This window comes from Rhea americana, unplaced genomic scaffold (genome assembly GCF_003343005.1).
Source record: "Rhea americana isolate MKP2758 unplaced genomic scaffold, rheAme1 scaffold_125, whole genome shotgun sequence".
In the NCBI taxonomy this organism is placed as follows: Eukaryota; Metazoa; Chordata; class Aves; order Rheiformes; family Rheidae; genus Rhea; species Rhea americana.
The window spans coordinates 1566789-1585351 of record NW_028185317.1 but is presented as its reverse complement, the minus strand read 5'-3'; the positions used below and the strand labels follow the sequence as shown (position 1 = coordinate 1585351).

General features: G+C 41.3%; 1 protein-coding gene across 12 annotated transcripts; it reads right to left on the bottom strand.

Moving 5' to 3' along the window:
• Positions 1-304: 304 nt before the first annotated feature.
• Positions 305-18555, bottom strand: LOC146600219 (ras-related protein Rab-6A-like). 12 transcript variants are annotated; one of them, XM_085325955.1, is made up of 9 exons: positions 18380-18454; positions 17340-17398; positions 15558-15611; positions 13292-13397; positions 9335-9443; positions 8893-9004; positions 5721-5814; positions 3851-3917; positions 305-2786 (listed from the first exon to the last, which is right to left on the bottom strand). In XM_085325955.1, the coding sequence occupies exons 2-9, from the start codon at positions 17363-17365 to the stop codon at positions 2722-2724; spliced, it is 633 nt and encodes a 210-aa protein (XP_085182081.1). In that variant the 5' UTR covers positions 17366-17398; positions 18380-18454; the 3' UTR covers positions 305-2721. The 12 variants fall into 12 exon arrangements, 11 of the variants coding, with proteins under 11 accessions (XP_085182081.1, XP_085182088.1, XP_085182080.1 ...); XM_085325962.1 differs by lacking the exon at positions 13292-13397 and having other exon boundaries at positions 9335-9440; positions 18380-18555; XM_085325954.1 differs by having other exon boundaries at positions 17340-18454.
• Between the last annotated feature and the right edge of the window lie 8 nt (positions 18556-18563).

The window sequence follows — 18563 nt, the reverse complement described above, 5'->3', positions numbered from 1 at the left end:
CGCGCGCCACGTGGGCGCCGGAAGTGACGCCCGGCGGGGCCGCGCGCGGGCGGCTCGGGGCCGCTGCCCAGCGGGCAGCGTCGGGCCGGAGCCTCGCGGGGCGACTCACGGCAGGGAAGCACCGCGGAACGGCGGCCACGGGGGGAGCTCGGCGGCAGCAGGGCCGCCCCTTCCGACCGCGCCCCCTGCCAGGAAAGCGCACCCGCCCCCTCTCCTACACATACACAACAGAGGCTGCCTGGACGCCAGTAAAGCAAGCGAGGGCAGCGCGAGCCTCCTCTCCCCAAGGAGCACAGAAAAGACGTTGGTGAAATAACTTTATTTAGTGTGGTACATGGCTGTGGTCAGACAGTCCATATTCATATTAATAGTCACACTTACTTGGCTAACAGCTAGGAGACAGCAGGGCCAGAGACACACACTCAATATTATACACATCCATAGAGAAGACAGTGGGAAGTGAACTATTTTATTTTATTTCACTAGTTACCCCCCCATTACTTAAGGTCTCCCCTCCCCCCCCACTTCCCTCCCACCAAAGTCCAGTGACTCAGAACAAGACGACAGCAGTGGCAGGGCACATCTGCCTGTGAGAAGGGGACAGCAAAACCTGTTCTACGGCAGACACAGACACACTGACAGAACATCAGCAATTCCCACACAACAGGGAGTATGTACAGAGGAGGGGACCGAACTTCCCACTGGTGTGAGGTTCAAAGGACTCTTGACTACGCCAACTATTTTGGGCGAGAAGGCAGGGGGGAAATGGGGGGGGCGACACTCCAGAGTGAAATGGGAAACATCCCAGCTTCCTCCTGCAGGCCAGCTCACACGGAGAGGAAGGGACAAGGCTCTCGAGAACAAGAGGTAAGTCTAAGTAACTTGAGGCAAGTAAGTCACTGTGGCTGAAGAGCAGCTCTGGCACCACGTGAGCGGGATGCTCCTCCAGCAAGGACTGCCAGGTCGTTACAAGAGTGACAGTTCCCTTCCTATGCATGCTCTGCAGGCTTCAAAGTGCACACAGCTGAGTCAGTGACCAACAAGGCATTCTGCTAGGGGAATGTCCTCAACCTACCAAATGCTGTTGTCCCTGTTTGCACCCTTCACACTGCACTGTCCCTCCTCATCCCACCAGTATTCTCCTGTCAGCATAGGCCAGGTGATCAGAAGAACAGTCAATAACTTAGAACCCTCTTACCTATTTTTTCTCCTGCCAATGGACAAACTTACTGACTTCTGGTTAGGACTGATGGACAAGAAGACTTCCACTACAGGTTCTGAAGAGCTCTGTTAAAGTAGTTAGAAACTAGGGGTATAGAACAGAGAGAAGATGAACGTATTCCTGAAACTTAGAGGTTGAGAAAGGACTAAAAAGCGGGAAAAAAAAAATTACAGCAGTGAACGTTCCTCTAATGCCCAGGTCTGATAATACATCCATGTTACTAACCTCAGTTTTGGCAATATTACAGTGTTAACACTATTCCAAAAGTGAAATAGCTACTACACCYCCCCCCCCCCCCCCCAAAAAAAGGTCTGCTACCAGAAGCAAGTAGCTATAATGTAGCGTATGATTTCATTAAGCAGCAACCTAGATACCAAAGTAAAACAGCTGTCACTGACATTCAATCTGCTGTAGCTCTCCTGCTTCATGTGAAGAAACTCCCAGCCTGTGTGAAGAGGAACAGGAGAAGAACACACAGGAAAGGAATCTGAACAGCACCAATGATGTCCAGGGCAGATACTGGCACTGTAGTGAGGGATTCCAGGGGATTCCAGTGTCTTTGCTATCAACAGATAGGACCTATAGATCCCCACAAACCGCCCTAAGGATCTCTTCCCACTCAACCTCATGCTGCAAAGCCTCTGCACCCTCTTCTTCCCCCAAACTTGACACTCAGCACTCACCAAACACCAACATCTTCAGGGAAGATGAGAAGAAATTCCAACTGAAGAAAGCGATCTGTGGGATGTCTCTGCCACAGGAATGGGAGCAGCAAGGCTCAAGCTATCAGAGTTGGGGGTTTCCAGTGTTTCGTGTCATGAGAGCTAGGTATAGGGCAAACCTTAGAGGTGATGAGCAAGAGTTAGCCAAGACCATCCACCGAAAGGAGAAACCGAGCAGCTACTACTGTGCATGCCTTACAGGAGGCAAAGCTAGAAATAGATCACCTGTACTGTCAAAAAGAAGGCAAGGCCAAGTCAAACTGTGACTAGTTTAAAAGGAGTAGCCTTTAAAAAGAGGAAGTAGGGATGCAGGACAGAAAGACATTGCTGGAGTGGATAAGGAAGTAGTTAAGATGCAAGGCAATGAAGAAGGGGGAAAGCCCACCCCCAAACTTTGCTTTTGTTTTCCCTAACTCGGTGGCTTTTTCATTGCATTCACAAAAGACATATCTGAGCAGACAGGCTCAAAGTGGGGAGAGAGAGAGAGAGAAAAAAAAAAGAGAGAGCAAAGAGATAGTGTGTAAAGGGCACTACAGTGCCACAGTGCAACAACTGAGAGAGAGAGAGAGAGAGAGAGAGAACACTCATTCTGCACTCAGGGCTCATACCATGCAGTAAGAGGGGCGGCCGGGGCTGCTCCCAACCAGTAAACAGGGAGTTCACTTGCTTAGTAGATTGGTTTTTCAGCCCACAAAGTAGGTTTGCCTAGCCAATGAGCAGTGATGTTCTTCAGTGAGACTGGCCGGTTGGGGAATGTGCTGCTACACAACAGGCCTGTTAGCAGGAGCAACCACTCTCCGTTACTGGCTGCTCAGGAGGCTTCTCTAGTTTGATGTCAATCACTGGAGGAAACAAGTTAAGGAAGTCACCTGGTTCAAGAGGAAACAAGTAGAGAATAGGGAAAGTGACCAACTTAGCCTTTTTTGGATACCACAGACAGACATGAGTTTCATACAAAGAGAAGCTAGGTTGAGAGTTTACAATCAAAAAGTGTACAGACATTTATATGCCATCCAAACATGACTGTAAACTTAGTCTTGATGATGCTGGCCATAACATTTGGAAGAGTCAATAACGCTAATTTCTTTCAGGTGAGGCAGAACTGAAGGGTTACACTCACCATTTATGATATTGGCAGAACTGCCTCAAAGAGCACCAGTTTCTCCCACTCCAGTCTTCAGCTTGGCATATTTTGCTAACTGTTAATTTAGAACCAGCTGCATTTGGAAGTAGGGATGCTATGGATTTCATCTATCCTTTTATACAGGCAAAATGTGGTAAACTTAGCCTAGTCACATGTGTGCTCTACTACTAGATGCATGTAGCAGGCAAAACACTGCAAGAGTATTCAGTGGTTACAGTGACAACTCTGTCCTGGGAGGATTACTGCTGTCAGAAGTCATGGATCCTGCTTCTTAGTCTGTTTAAGAGTTGGCTTAAAAATAATTTTAAAAAAGCAAAACAAAAACTGAGCTTAACACATTCTAGTAACAGTTAAAAATCAATGTAGTAATTTCTCTCCTACAATTATGACAAGCTTGTCAACTGTTCATTCTTGATAAGGGCAGATGCTCTAGCAGAGCAGCACATATCTTGCCCCGTGTAACGAGGGAAAAATACTAAGGCATTTTGAAGCTATGCAAATTTTGTCCTTAAGCAGACAAGCTTAAGGAGAGAAAATAAAACTTGCCCTTGCAGTTATAAATTGCAAGGGCAGAATTAGGGTCTGAATTTTTATCCATAGGTTATCACCACACTATACAAGCTGTTCCAGCCATGTGTCTGAAAAACCCAAATAAGGCCCATATCCACAATGTACCAAGAAATCTGCAAGTCCGACCTGCCAAAAAGGTAATTGCCAAATCCTACAAGAACAGGAAAGTCACTGAAAAGAAAGCAAGGATACTGTCTTCTTTGCTCTTCTCTGGTGTGCTGTCCATCCCAGGTAAAGCAGCAGCAACACGACGGAAAAGCTAAAAAGTAACATAAGGTAAACAGAAAGCTTGTCGGAAAGAATGCATGTTAAAAAAATAACTTTACAAGAGAACTTAAGAGTCAGAATCTTACAACCTTGTTACATGGGCATTTTAGCAAGCAAAACAATGATCAACAAATGCAAGGAGAATTCTACCCAAGATATTTGGGTAGATACCCGAGATATACCCAAGATATTCTACCCAACGTTGATAACAAAATGATTAAGTCACCAAACACCTACAAAACATGCAGTTTTATCTGTTGCTACTTAACTGAACATGGCATTTTTCTTCATTAATAATAACAGTTGTTCTAGGGATACACAGAACAGTTCCCTCCTGCGCTCAGTAAGCATGTCAGAAGCTGCAGTTGACCATTTCCAGCCTCAACTGTTTTTGTACACAGTAATGTTACACTGCACAACCCAGGAGTTCTCAGATAAACAGCCTTGGAACAGATTGGACATTTAAGTTTAAGAATACCCTAGCTTTTTAAAGCCCACCCTTTAACTCCTGCTTCAAAACAGTCATCTATAATCAGAATGATTGGGTCAAGTGAGCTGTATCTAAGCTATGAAGGAATTGCTAGAGGTAGGAAGAACTCTCATATCCACATATAAAACAGACAATGCTTTAGCATAATTTTTCAAATCAATGCCTAGAGCTCCTCCTGCTGACACTAACACAGCAGCAAACACAAAATCAGATAATGCTAGACAAGTCTGGTGGACAGAACTGTAGAAAGGTGTATTTTTACTTGAAAAACTAGAGGAAGGAGACTGACTAGTGTCAGTCAGTGATGATCTTTCTCAAAGTACTTTGTCAAGGGCTTACATCCACCTCTCCAAACTGTATTACATGGAAAAATCAAACCACTGAGGTACCAGCAAGGCCCTGCAGTCAATGTCTTCCCTCAACACAGAAGTTCTCGCTACCAACACCCACACGGCAAAGAAAGCAACAGCAAGTTAGAACCAACGATTAAGCTGAATTATATCCACAGGAGTTTAAAAACACTCATCTTCCTCCCCCCAACTAAGCCTCCTAATGCCACTGTGATGACCTCCTAACTAGCTGGTGTGCAGCAAACTGGTCAATTCATACACCAGTTACCAGTTAAGTACTACTGGTATCAGGAAGTCACTCAAGCTCCCTGCAAATCTTCAAGCCCTACAGCTGCCTTATTGCCCAAACTCTGCCATGCTTCAGAACAGTGCTTCCTGAACCAATGGGGGGTGGAATCACAAGCTCATAGCAAGAAGCAGCGGGCACAAATTGAAACACAAGAAACTGATCATCAATTTGGAATCTATGATCTCCAGAGGTCCCTTCCAATCTCAGCTATTCTATGGTTCTAGATTTTTTTCTGCCAGGCTTATGAACAGAACCAGGAGCTTCTACTCTGGTGCATCAGAATATGCTGTTAGCCTGACTGCTGTCAACACTGATTTTAGAAAACATTGCATTAACTGTTAACAAAAGCAGAGGGAATGCATAAAATTATGTTTGGCATGCTGCACTGTACAGTGACATCCCTATCCCTCTGCAATTTCCATTTTTAGATTCTCCTTCCTTTCAAGGTACGTTAGCTTTAACAAGGTACCACAGGCTTGACAGGAAAAGAAGCTTCCACTAGATAAAGCAGCAGCACTGGTCATTAGGCAAGAAGGATTTCAGGATCTGACAAAGACAACAGGTAAATATATCTGATGGAGCATGAACCACAGACAGACTTATTCCCCCCCCTACAGAGCAGTGAAGTACATATTTACTGATCTTTAAAACATAACATAGATCTACCTGTTTCACATTGTATCCAGTCTTTGCACTGGTCTCAATAAACATCACATTCAGCTCTTTGGCTCTTTGTTCACCTTCTTCGGTAGTGATTTGCCTGGACAAAGGTGCAAACAGAAGCAGAAAGACAGAAGGGAAGGACAGGAAGAATTAGATATATCTGTGACCAAGACACTTTTCAATGGAGGGCCTCTTCACCACCCATTACACGAGTGCATAATCTACAGAGACCTCAGGACCTCTGAGTTTAAGACCCCCCAGGTTCCTCGTTAGGTTCCAGCTAGGGAGGAAACAACCTCAGGTAAGTAGTTCAGGGACCACCTGGGCTATGACCATTAATAAAAGGATCATCAGCACAGGATGAAGTTTGTGTAGTGCATTTGAGTCTCATACACAGCATCCTCAAGGGAAAAGAATTCCCATTAGCTGCACCTGATGCAAAAACCAGTTCCCCAAAAGTCAACAGGAGGGCACTCCATGAGATTACAGCAAGATGTCAGAAAGGCTCCAGCAGCAAGTACAGTGCAACAGCAAGTACTATGCTGCTGCTTGTGAGAAAGCACCTGCAAATGCATCTCTGATCAATACCCTGTACATACCTGTTTCACATTATATCCTGCTTTAGCACTGGTTTCAATATACATCATATTCAGTTCTTGGGCTTTTCTCTCACCCTCCTCTATAGAAACCTGTCTACAGCAATGAGAACAAATCACAGAAAAGAAAAACCAAAACAAAGAAAAATATTCCAAAAATGATAAAAAGAAAAAAAAATGTAGAAAAACCAGTGACCAACTGAAGCAACATTAGCAGAAAAGCTGAACTTAACAGGCTACACCAAATAAAAACAGTGCTATTATCAGTTCAACTCCAACCATGTTTGACAGTCAAACTTAACTTTCATCACCACTTGGTTTTAACCAGAGGATGAATGGTTTCCTGTAGGCTCTGTTCAATTTCAGAAAATGTGATCAATCTCAGACTGATCTATGGTTTGTCCAGTACTAAAAGGCCCAGTATTCCAGCTTGCCACAAATCTCTTAAAAACAAGAATTCATAAGCAAGAAAAGGAGGCTTCTTTTAGTGATAACTTGTGCTGACCAGCATAGCTGAATATACACCCTAACTCTAAATTCTAGGCTAGTCCAGGACTACTGTCACTTATATTAAAACTTCTACAACAGGAATTTCTGCTGACATATGAACTCCAACTGTAGCTATGATGCAAACAAGTTTCTAGATGCCTTACTCTTATGACAATGCTGGACAAGCTATCCTGGGCACTCAAGCACACACACTACTTCGGTACCATCAAAAAATAATCTAAGGCACCAATTATCCCATTGAGTTTTTCAGTTCTAGAAGAAACAGTAATTTGTTAGGAATTAGAAAGCCTTAAATCTAACCGCCAGATCAAACAGTTAGGAAGCTGGTGTTATTTGCAGCTTCCAGTAGAGCATAAGGGATGCTAATCGGTCAGTATACAGAGCTGCCTTAAGTAGAACAGCTTCTTAAATTTTGCTCAGTTGCTTTTACAAGCCAATTCTGCAAGCTGACTATACTGCTCTGAACTCTTGCCACCTGAATATCTTAATCCAAGCCATCTATACAAATGTGAAGCACCAAATTTTCCCAAGGTTTCTGAAGTGCATTGCACAGGACACTTAAAATGGCCTGCACCGGAACTGGGGAAAGCCAAATAGTTACCAATACTAAAGTGGTCCAGCTGGTAGACGCAAAACATACTTCTGTAAGTATTAGCAGCACAAAGACCACACAGCACTCAATTTCTAACTCATTTTTCCCCTGCTTACTCAAACGACATACCAGTAATAGAACTGTCTATACTTTTCCTGCTAGGCACAGCAAACTAAAAACTAACAGTGTGGCTTGTACAGAGATAAAGTATGAAGAAGGACTCCTGATACCAATTTGTGTAGCCAAAGATGCCTGATATTCTCTCTCATGTGACCATTTGGGCAACACCAAAATCACAGGGGAAAAACAGATCACAGAACATTTTGAAGCAATATTTACACATCAGGCGTAAAATAAGGTTTAGAATTTAAAATGTGACAGCACCCAACAAGAAAACAGGCAGGCTCCTATTAGGCCATCATGCCAAGAAGCAGAGTAAACAGACTGGCAACTCAGGTATTAGCACAAATTCTTTTGATAAAACATTCCATCTGTAAGGCTTTTCAGACTATCTTTCAATCAGAAGTGTGTCATGAACCACCAAAGGTTAGGCTTTTGATTTTATAAGAGTATTTAAATTGAGATCCAAGTATTTCCCATTTCTGCTTTTTTAGATTTTTTTTTTTTCAGTGACAGTTAAAAAATTCCCATTACTTCAACGCTTCATTTTACAGATTAAATCACACAGTTTAGAGTAAATGGTATATCTGAAATGATTCAGTTCAAAGTACTGAATTTTCAAGGAACTGTGTGGCTTACTCCCATCATTCCTTTGCCAACTGTTACTGAAGCTAGCTACTAATATGAAGATTTTTTTCTTATCTACACTATTTCTTATATCCTCAGAAAGAATTAAAATCTCTGAAAACAATACAAGAATTTCTACTAATTCAATAGTCAAGAGAAGAACTTGAAACAGAAATACAAAAATTGCTTAGGAAAATATGTTTTCACTGATCTAGTTTCTCCTCACACTTCCACAGCATCACAGTTTATGCTACATGTGACATGAAATTTACGCTCAGAGGAAAACCTTCTAGATGGGTACTACTGAAATCTCATGCTGTACCTTATAACAAGAAAAAAAAAAACTTTACTATAATCTTTTAGATTTGCACATGCAAAAAGAATCATGTAAATATGACTACAGAAAAAAGGCAGATTTCCTTGCTTTTGAATGTATCTTTTTGTTTTTTTCTCGGCATAAAAAGAAAAATTAGATAAGATACACTATGAGAAAGAGAGCTACATACAGAAATACTTAATTTAAGTAAAAGGAAACTTTTTAGGTGGGTTTGTTTTATCCCAAACTATTTGTAGAATAACAAACAATAATTTTGCATATTCTGGCATCAGAAATCTGAGTATCATTACAAGCTATTATGCTTCTTGCTTTGTGTGAAGACACACAAGTCAGCCAGTTCCCCGCTTTTACTGGCCATGGCAGCAAGGCCACCAGCTCCCCATCTATGATTACCTCTTGTCTGCCAGATCAGTTTTATTCCCCACCAACATGATGATGACATCACTTCCTCTCTCTGTTCGAACATCATCAATCCACTTGGAGGTCTGCTGGAAAGAATTCAAGTCTGTAGGGGGAAAAAAAAATCGAGAATACTGAGGATAAAATTTCTTCTAAGTGAGGGAGAATGCTTTTGAAATTTGCTGCGCCTGTATCCAAGTACTTCTCCAAATCTTCCCACATCACATATAGAACAACCCACAAGTTGTTTTCTATCCAGACAGAAAAATGGGGGGAAAGAAAGGAAGTAGGGAAAAACAAAACAAAAACCCCCAAAACAAGAAAGCCCCAAACTTTTTCTAGCATTAATTATCTTTCTGCAGAACTTCTTGCTGTAACATACCAGTTCCGCTTATATGTAGTATTTCAAATAACAAGACACCAAAGCATCACTCACTTGTAATGTCATAGACTACCACAGCAATGGTGGAGTCGCGGATGTAGCTGGGAATGAGACTGCGGAACCGCTCCTGGCCTGCTGTGTCCCAAAGCTGCAGCCGAACCTGCTGGTACCAGGCCAGGGAGAGCAGAGAGACAGCAAGAGAGACAAGAAAGGAGGAAACTGTCCTTTAGAGAAAAGGCCATTTCTAGAATCCACTGCATGCAGCCCAGTCTGAGAAGCTGAGACTGACCTTGTAAACTTGTTCCCACATATCCAAAGAGCACAGAAGCTGGCTTTGCTAGTTTTCAGTTTACAGAAGAAGTATTTCAATTGCTTCTTTTTTTTTTGTCTAATGATTCTGCCATTCCCCCAGTCACCACATCCCAAAGAGCTCTACGTTAAGGTTGCTAACCCAGTTATCACTGCTAGTGGTAGCTAATGAGCAATATTGAGTTGGTCTTCCTTACCCAGGACTATATATGGTCTCTCCACAGTACCCCCAACCTACATAGTCTCAGATCAAAGCTCTCTGGGCAATTCCCACATGACAGACATGCAGTTTCCTCAACACAGACACCAAGTAGTGAAACAGCATCCAGAAGGTGGTAATGGGGATTTTCATGCAAGATTAAGGTAATCAATAACTTAAGCTGTAGCAGAAACAAAAGCAAATGCTGCAGACTGTAGGCCACGTGTGACACAAAGGGCACTGAATGCCCTCCTTTCAGATAAGCACAAGAATCAAAAAACCCATCAAATTTTATGAGAAAGATGCAGTTTGATCTCCAGCACCAGAGCTATGCCCAAAATACAAACTAAGCTATTATATGATAGCTCTGAAGTCTGGTTTGTTCTTTTTCTTTCACATATCTTCTAAACCATATAAACATCTTGTGCATATATTAAAGTAATAACAATCATTATGTTCACACAATGCTGGGACTTGCCTATTTGAAACAGAAATGGTCAAAAAAATACCCAGTTGCCACAACAACTGCTAAACAAAAGCTTTTAATGATGAGCAATTAGGATTAATACCATTTCCTTCCAAGTTATCATTCCACACTGCTGGCTGTACAAGTAGTGCTACACAGTCAGAAAGCAAAATTACTATTTACAATCTCAGTGGCAACAAGTTTCATACAAGGGTAGGTATTTGCTCCGAAAATAATTCAGCTGGATGATATGAATTACATCAGAAGTTCTCACAAAGCTACCTACTCAGCCATGAGGGATAATCGCTTTTTTTTTGCTTAGGACATCTGTTAATATGGGAGCTTGCAGAAGAAGAGGGAGAAAGTAGTTTAAGGAGGACTTGGTTATTTGGCTTAAAAGAGAAATTTTAACAGAAGCTGGACAGAGTACATGTCTGCAAAGCATCCTGCTACAAGCATATTTAAAACAACACGGTATCTACATGAGGGCATCCACATTGTTGCTATCAGTATTCAGGACAATTAGGGCTTACAGTTGAAGCAATTAGCCTGTATGAATTGTTCTCTTCATTTTGGAAACAACTTTGATTACATTAGCAACAATCAGGGCTCTTTAGTACCCCAGGAAAATGCAGGGCAACAAACTCATAGCACTTCAACAATTTTACACCAGTGCTGGCAGATCAGATAGGTAATGACAGCTTTAGGCTCTTGCTTCTGGTCTCCACACAGAGCCCTGAGACACGTAGTATTTCAAACAACGAGTCACCAAAGCATCACTCACTTGTAATGTCATAGACTACCACAGCAACGGTGGAGTTGCAGATGTAGCGACTGTTCACCAGCCTATTAATCCACAGAGTTTACCAAGCTGGTAGTTTAAATGCTCCAAGATTCAGTCTCAGGATCAAAAATGCAACTAAAGGAAGAACTACAAACTTAGCAGAAGAGTGATAATCTTGTTGTAGTAAAAGGTGCAGGGTGAGGGAAATCATTCAACTAGTCCAGAGGTAGTATAAGGGCACACCTGAAGGGACCTAAGAACACAAGTTAGCTGCAGTATTCCTGGTTTCTAGAAGTCAAAGTTGTTCTGCAGCCATTTTTGGAGAGGAAGAGAAAACGCAACCCTCCTAAACAAGACAGCTTGCTAATGACAATACTGGTCTGGAAAGATGAGAGATTCTCAATCAAGCATTAATCAGAACTAATTCAGAAATCAGCACATGAGCTAACTTGCTCTGCAAGGGGCCAAGTTGCAGTATGCCCCACTAATACTTCAAAATATCCAGCAGATTAACATAAGCAATTTTTCTTCTCAGCCCACCAAATACTAGCTAAGTTTCTGGCTACTAGTTAAAGAACATCTTGGCAAAGCACCTGATATACATAAGTACGTCACAGGGAGCTGTCACTATTTTACCCTGCCATGATGCTGACCACCATTAACTTTCAAGAGACTGTTTAAGGTTCCTGAATACAGTGACTATTAAAAGATAATGCATATATACAGCTCTTTACAGTAGTAAAGAAAATTAAACATATATTCCTAATATTATTAGTGTTCACCATTATCATCACCTCAGAAGTACATGAGCATATTCTGTCACAAACAGAAGAGATTTAAAAGCCTCTCACTAGCTAAGAACAGACCAAGGAGTAGTAACAAGAAAAATGGTATTACTCTGATCTTTTCAGACACTTTCAAGGCATGATGAGGTAATTATCGCTAAATCATTTCTGATAGGTTTGGAAACTTAAGAACAGCTTAGACTAAGACAGATTCTTCAATTTGCCTGTGTAAACAGCATCCTTTACTTGCCCCGACAGGGGGACAAAAAACACGCCAACTTCTGTAGCCTGCCACTCTATCTCATCCAGATCTGTTCCCAAGATAAGTCATCATGTGCACACCTTGCAACTGTTCAAACCCCCAAAAGCCCAAACAGATCACTTCAGTTTCATATTTTTATTTTGTACCAAGCCAGAAATCTTCCCCGAAACAAGTACCTGAGCTACAGGACTGGAATTTCAAAGACTATTCAATTATTTGCTTTCACTGCATAAGAGCAATGGTAACAGAATTTTGTTATTACCTGTTAGGCATTTCCATTTATCAAAGTGCAACAAAATTCAGATGTGCAAAGACTCACTATAATCTAGAATTTGTGGCAGAATAAAAGTGGACCAGAGGTTTTTCATCTGTGCCATGTTCTTTACTTAGACTTTGTCTACATGGTATTGGCTAACTGGTATAAATCCTGTGCACATATTTATGCTGATACTGTAGCTGAAGTGAAAAAGCCAGATCAAGCGGAATCARTAACAAGGAGTTACAATTAAATAATTATTATATTCATATCGTATTTTATGCTAAAACCCTCCAGCCAAGAAAATACAAAAAAGCAGCCTCCAAGTTTGTTCATTCTTTAGAAGTTACGGTAATTATAAACTTCTATTTCAGACGCTCTCTGGTGGCTCGTATAAACAGCAAGCTCTCACCTTCAATGACATGAAAGTCCCGAATCCTCACAATTTTCTAGGTAGTTTTTATTTAAATAGGTGTTGTACTACTTACATAGCATGACAATTTTTCATTATTTTGGCATGCGTTGTTGCTACTTTCATTAATTCTCTAGTTATCCAGAACAGAGGAAATTTTCATTTCAAAGTTAAAAAAAAACGGGAAAAGTAAAAAGCTTTACAAAGGCTCCTAATCACTGAGGACATACAAGATATAAACCCGATTTACCTACCTGAAAATCCTCTGCACGTCACTTCCAGTTTGAGCTTTGAGTAGACAAGAGATTCCCCAGTTTCTACCTCATGGAATGCAGTTACTGTTGGTTGTGGGGGAAGATGCTCAACTACCTCCCCTCAGTAAAAGCAGATCCACCCATGAAACACCTACTGTCCTGGGACACAGGGCCTATCTTAGCTCCTTTCAGAAAACAGCCTTCTGAAAACACCACCACTTCCAGTGCATAAAAGGTACACGTTAACAGCAAGGCCTCTGCAGATACCCAGGCTCGATACCTACTTGTAATGTCAAAGACAATGACAGCCACAGCAGAGTCACGGATGTAGCTGGGAATGAGGCTGCGGAACCTCTCCTGGCCGGCTGTATCCCACAGCTGCAGCCTGATCTGGGAAACGGAAAAGTGTAGGGGAAGAAGGAAGGGAAAGAGCAGGAAAATGGAAAACAAAACCAAAACTCAAGTGAAATAAAAAGAAAAAAATTGCAAGGCAAAAATAACCCAACAAAAGGAAAGTTAAAATGGAACAGAAGTATGAAAAGAGCCAATGATGCTTCTAATCCCATCCTTGTGATAGCCTCTGTCTAACATGTCCGATAAACCTCCCTCCCTTCACAAGCCCATTAATCCATCTTGCACACACATCAACAAGCTTCTCCTTTTCAACAGAAAAGCAAGATATTCCTAATATATCTTCTAACACCACCCACTGATGGAAACAAGTGTACCTACCTCAGTGCATCCTGCCACGTCAGGATTCCGGCTGTAATGATTCTACAAGCAGACTGCAATCTATGTCTAGCTAGATGTGGTCACATCTATTTATAAGGAGTAGATCACTCGGCTACCAATTAATCCCCTGGAAAGCCTGATGTGAAGTACAGAAACATAATAGCAAGGTACAAGCCAGGACAGCAAACATCCTCTAGATAGGCTTATTTTATGCTTAAACCCAACAAGTCTAAGAAGGTACTGCGACACAGCCAAGAAAGTACTATTCAGCCTTTCAGAACTGAGGTTGTAGGTATGACATAGAACTGTCAGCCTGACAGTCAGGAGTGAGAATGGGGCTTCTCATGTCTCCAATTCACTCAGCGCCATAGCTCATTGTACTAGCAAGATGCTGTAAACGACACACAATTGCAGTCTATGGGAGTCTACACAGAGCTGATTTTGAAGAACTCAGCTCCACATGTATTTGTTCCTTCTGCTGCCTAGTATGTGCTACCTGAGCCATATTTAGAGCTCAGAGATCTGGCATGGGTGTGTTTTTAAGGGAAGGATACATCAGATGTACCAAAGTACACAGTGCAGTTACAGACTTACTCCTCATTTCAAGTATGACAGTCAAAGCCTGTTGTAAAATACAGCACTAGCCATATTTGAGAAACTTCTTTAGTGTCTGAATTTTCTTAGCTTTTATGCTGGCATTTCTCCTTCATCTACATTCAGAACCTCTGTTATTGAACAGGCTTTATGGGTGATACTGAACCACATATATAATCAAGAAGGCTAACAGTATACCAAATATTTCAAAGAGGAGGGTATTTTCTAGATAGCAGATCAGTGGGTGACTACCCTTGAGAATTATGGACTATTGAAAATAACATACTGCTATTCCAACTTACTTTCACAGGTGTCAAGTAGCTTTCCCAAGATGTTTCTTTTCCTTCTTCTACTACTGCTAGCATAGCTGGAGAATGTTAGCAAAAGAGTTTCTTCCATTCAAAGATTAAGAAAGGTCTTTTCAAACAGTGAATCACTGATAAGATGCCAGAGAAGCAATCAGGAACCCCCCCCCATGCCCCCGGGCTAAGACTTCTTCTTCTGGGCTAACACATCCAAAGCAACACAAAACTTGCATTACACCTCTGAACTCCAAACAGTTTCATCCTTAACCAATAGTAAAACTAGCAGAAAGACAAGAACTACTGAACATGAACTAATGAAAAGACAAATACTGAAAGATAGAGGAGACAGATGTGAGGGGTCTGTTTATGCAAGAAGGAATCTCATGCAAGCTAAATCCAAAATTGCTTTATTACCAATAAGCCAGAATTGTGTTACTGACAAACTTTTTACAAGGAGGAACTCTGCCAACACTGGTAACCCCAAACGATTCCAGGACTCAGAACTACCTTGGGCCTATTCAGGTCCGCTTACACTGACTATTCCAGAGGCAGCGCTTCAAAATCCTACAAGCAAACTATGTCTATAGTACATATAGCAGGCAGCCTGCTCCCCTGTGACATGGAAATCAGCTTGCCCCAATTTTTCATGAAAGGTTTTGACTTCATTCTAGAAGTATCCAATGTTACTAAGTACCAAAAAACAGGAGACTGGGTCAATGATTTGATTTAAACACAGGAAAAGCATTCATACAGCAAGAATTAACTGCCTGAGGAGTCTGGTGTCTCAGAGGCTGTGCCTCTGAAGCCTGCTGTGGGATTTCAACAACGGCTGGAGGAACAGTCAGGCAAAACAGCATGCACAGCAACTGCTGCTCCCATGACTGCAGTTGCCATGCTATCACACAGATGCCTCACTTACCGTGCGATCTTCGAGATACATTGTTTTTGACAGGAAATCAATTCCAATGGTTGCCTGAAAAGAAAAACAGCGTTAGCAACCGCAACTTGTCTTCCGTATCTGCAAATCAGATCTTCCCATGCAATCTCTCAAAAATGTTCATAAACTTACAGTTAAGCTCTTCAAGTCATTTCCCGTCAATATAGTTAATAAAAAAAACAAGCAACATGGGTATCTGCACTATCTTCAGTTCACATCACTCTTCAAACACTTCTCAACTTCACACGATCCTTTGAGTTTCTGATTTTTCCTCTCAAACATTCATATACCTTAACAAAGATCTTATCAGAACTGGCATCGCCCTCCAGTCTATAACAATTCAGTCTAGTAAGACTTATTAGAAGTAAGGTTATTAGAAATAACTGAAAGGTAGAGCAAATGTTATTTTGAATACTGCTCAGAAATTACATGCATAAATTGTGGATGAGTGCATTGAAACCTAAAAAGTGATGTTTTCTCAGTGCTTTTTAAATTGAGAATGCACCTTCCTTTCAATGAGATTCGGTAGCTTCATTTCCCAGATAGCTCTTTGCAAATCTCCTCCCATTCCCATTGCTTGTAAAGCAATTCAGGTATAGAGACATTTGGAATAATTTACTGAGTTAGACGTATTAAACATTTCCCTGGCTCTTAAACCAAGCAGATACCTAAGTCCATCATAACACAGGGAGAAAAGACAGGATACTGATGTAATAGATTTAAGTGTAGAGCTTTAGGGGCCTTCTATATCCAGTATAATGCGACAAATAGCATATACACTGCTCTGGAAGGCCTCCATCAGAACACAAACCTCTTAAGGTCAGAAGAGGCCACAACAGTCAATTTCTGTAGCTAATACTAATTTCTGGGAGCCCTATTTCCTGGAGCCAGGACACACTTTACAACAACTAGATTAAAAACACAAGAGCACCTTAAAAAAAGTCAGAATGCATTCAGTTTCACTCAATGACTTATCTTCTAGACACCCACTTTATCTTCCTTTTCTCTAACTGCAGCTTCAAATTATTCCGGTTTAAAAACAGTAACTTTCTGGCCTGAATTGAGAGAACATCATAGTCTCATCTTCGAGGAAGCTAGTTCTTATTTCCTTGAAGCTGCCTCATATTCTCTTGAAATACCCAATACTCTTGATGCAACTAACTACTTATGAAATCCTCAGATTTTGTGATTACCCCAGTTCTGTATTCAGCCCCCTTACACATCTTTAGTTTTTAATCTGAAGGTTCCTCATCCCTACTCTACTCACTCTCCATCAGAATTTCCTTGGCTTTTTCTATATCCAGTATTTTAGGCGAAAAAAACAAAAATGAAACAAAAACAAAATCTATGCTGCCATCTTGCCTATTTATCTATGAACTCTGGACCAAACTATTATTATATAAATAGAAAAATTCTATAAAGACTCTAGAGACCAAGAAGAGTACAAGCACAATTCATCTATTGTGTTTCCTGACACTTCTGCATCCATCTTCAGTCTTGACCTTGTGGTTCAACTCCATAAACCAATGGCTTCTTGACCCTCTCTACTCAAGATTCTTACATGTCCAGACAGCATCTCAGTCTTGTTGCTTTTCCCTACACTGCATAGCCTCACATCATACTAGATGCTTAATCATAAAGTCTCATCTCCATTTCATGGCACATTACAACCTCATGTATGAAAATGAATTGACATCTCATGCAGAATCATGTTTGCCCCTAGATCTTAAATGCATATATCTTTAAAAAAAGACTACCACATACCTGGTAAGTATTGTCAAAACTGTCATACATAAACCTGGTGATCAGAGAGGTTTTCCCAACTACAAAAGAAGAGGAAAAATTACTTTCAAGCAGCAGTGGGAAGGGGGGAGAGGGGTATCACTGTTCATAAGAATAAAGTTTCCCATGTAAAGCTATTTCAGTGACTCCCTCCTGTGAAATAACTAGCTAAGAAATTCATTCACAAAATGACAGGACTGTACTAAGCCAAATCAAAGTAGGTCAAAAATTAATCATGATGAAAACTTGGTCTGTAATTTAAGTGTGTTGTGATGTACATTACAAAAAAAATTTTTTTTGTTCTTTATTTGAGCAAGCAATACATCTGCTTTGCTTTTTACACTTCATACTTATAAAACTACCAAGTCTAAGACCTCTAGCCACAAAATACCAAAGGAGATGATGCTGATGGTCTGGACACTATCTAGCTGCCTCTGACTATATAGAAAAACAACCTTTAAGATGCAGATCCTTTCTTCAAAACACAATTCGAGAGACTGGGTAAACTTTGATGACTTGCCTAAAAGCTTTAAATCTTTGCTTGCAAAAATTATCAAGAGGAACTGAACAAGAAATGGGGACAAAAGATAAGATCTCTTTATTCCTCTCCAAGTAGGAAGAAGACAAGAAAAATTCAAAGGGCATGGATGGAAGAGAACGTGGAAAAGGAATAAATTGCCCAGAAAGGCTGTGAAATTGTAAGCATTAAAGAGGGTTAAAAATGTTTCAGACAAATGTCTATCAGGAGCAAAGTTGATCCCGCCTTGACAAGGCAGGTGAATTAGATGACTTCTGGAAATTCCTTTCTGCCTTACAGTTCTGTGATTAAGGAGTAGGTAAACAGTAAGAGGTCTAAGAGTCACAGAGCAAAGGAAAATGCAATTCCAAAGAAAATACACAATTTGCCCTTACATTAAGGGGGCATGGAAACAAATAGGAGTCAATCTCCAAGTAAAAGACAGACTAGAAGAGGGAGCGCAAAAGGGGGCAACAACCATTCTGTAAGAACAATGCTTCTTTACCATTTATTTTTCCTCTCTCGTTTGCCCTGCACACAGTGAGCAGAGTAGGCCACAAGAAGAGCTCCGACGCAACGGGCTGCAGCGGCAGCGTAACAGCCGTTTCCCAAGTCGCCAGAAACGCACACCTGCCCGCAGTGGGCCGCGACCCGCCCAGCGCGGCTCCCGGCGCACTGCAGGCGAGCCC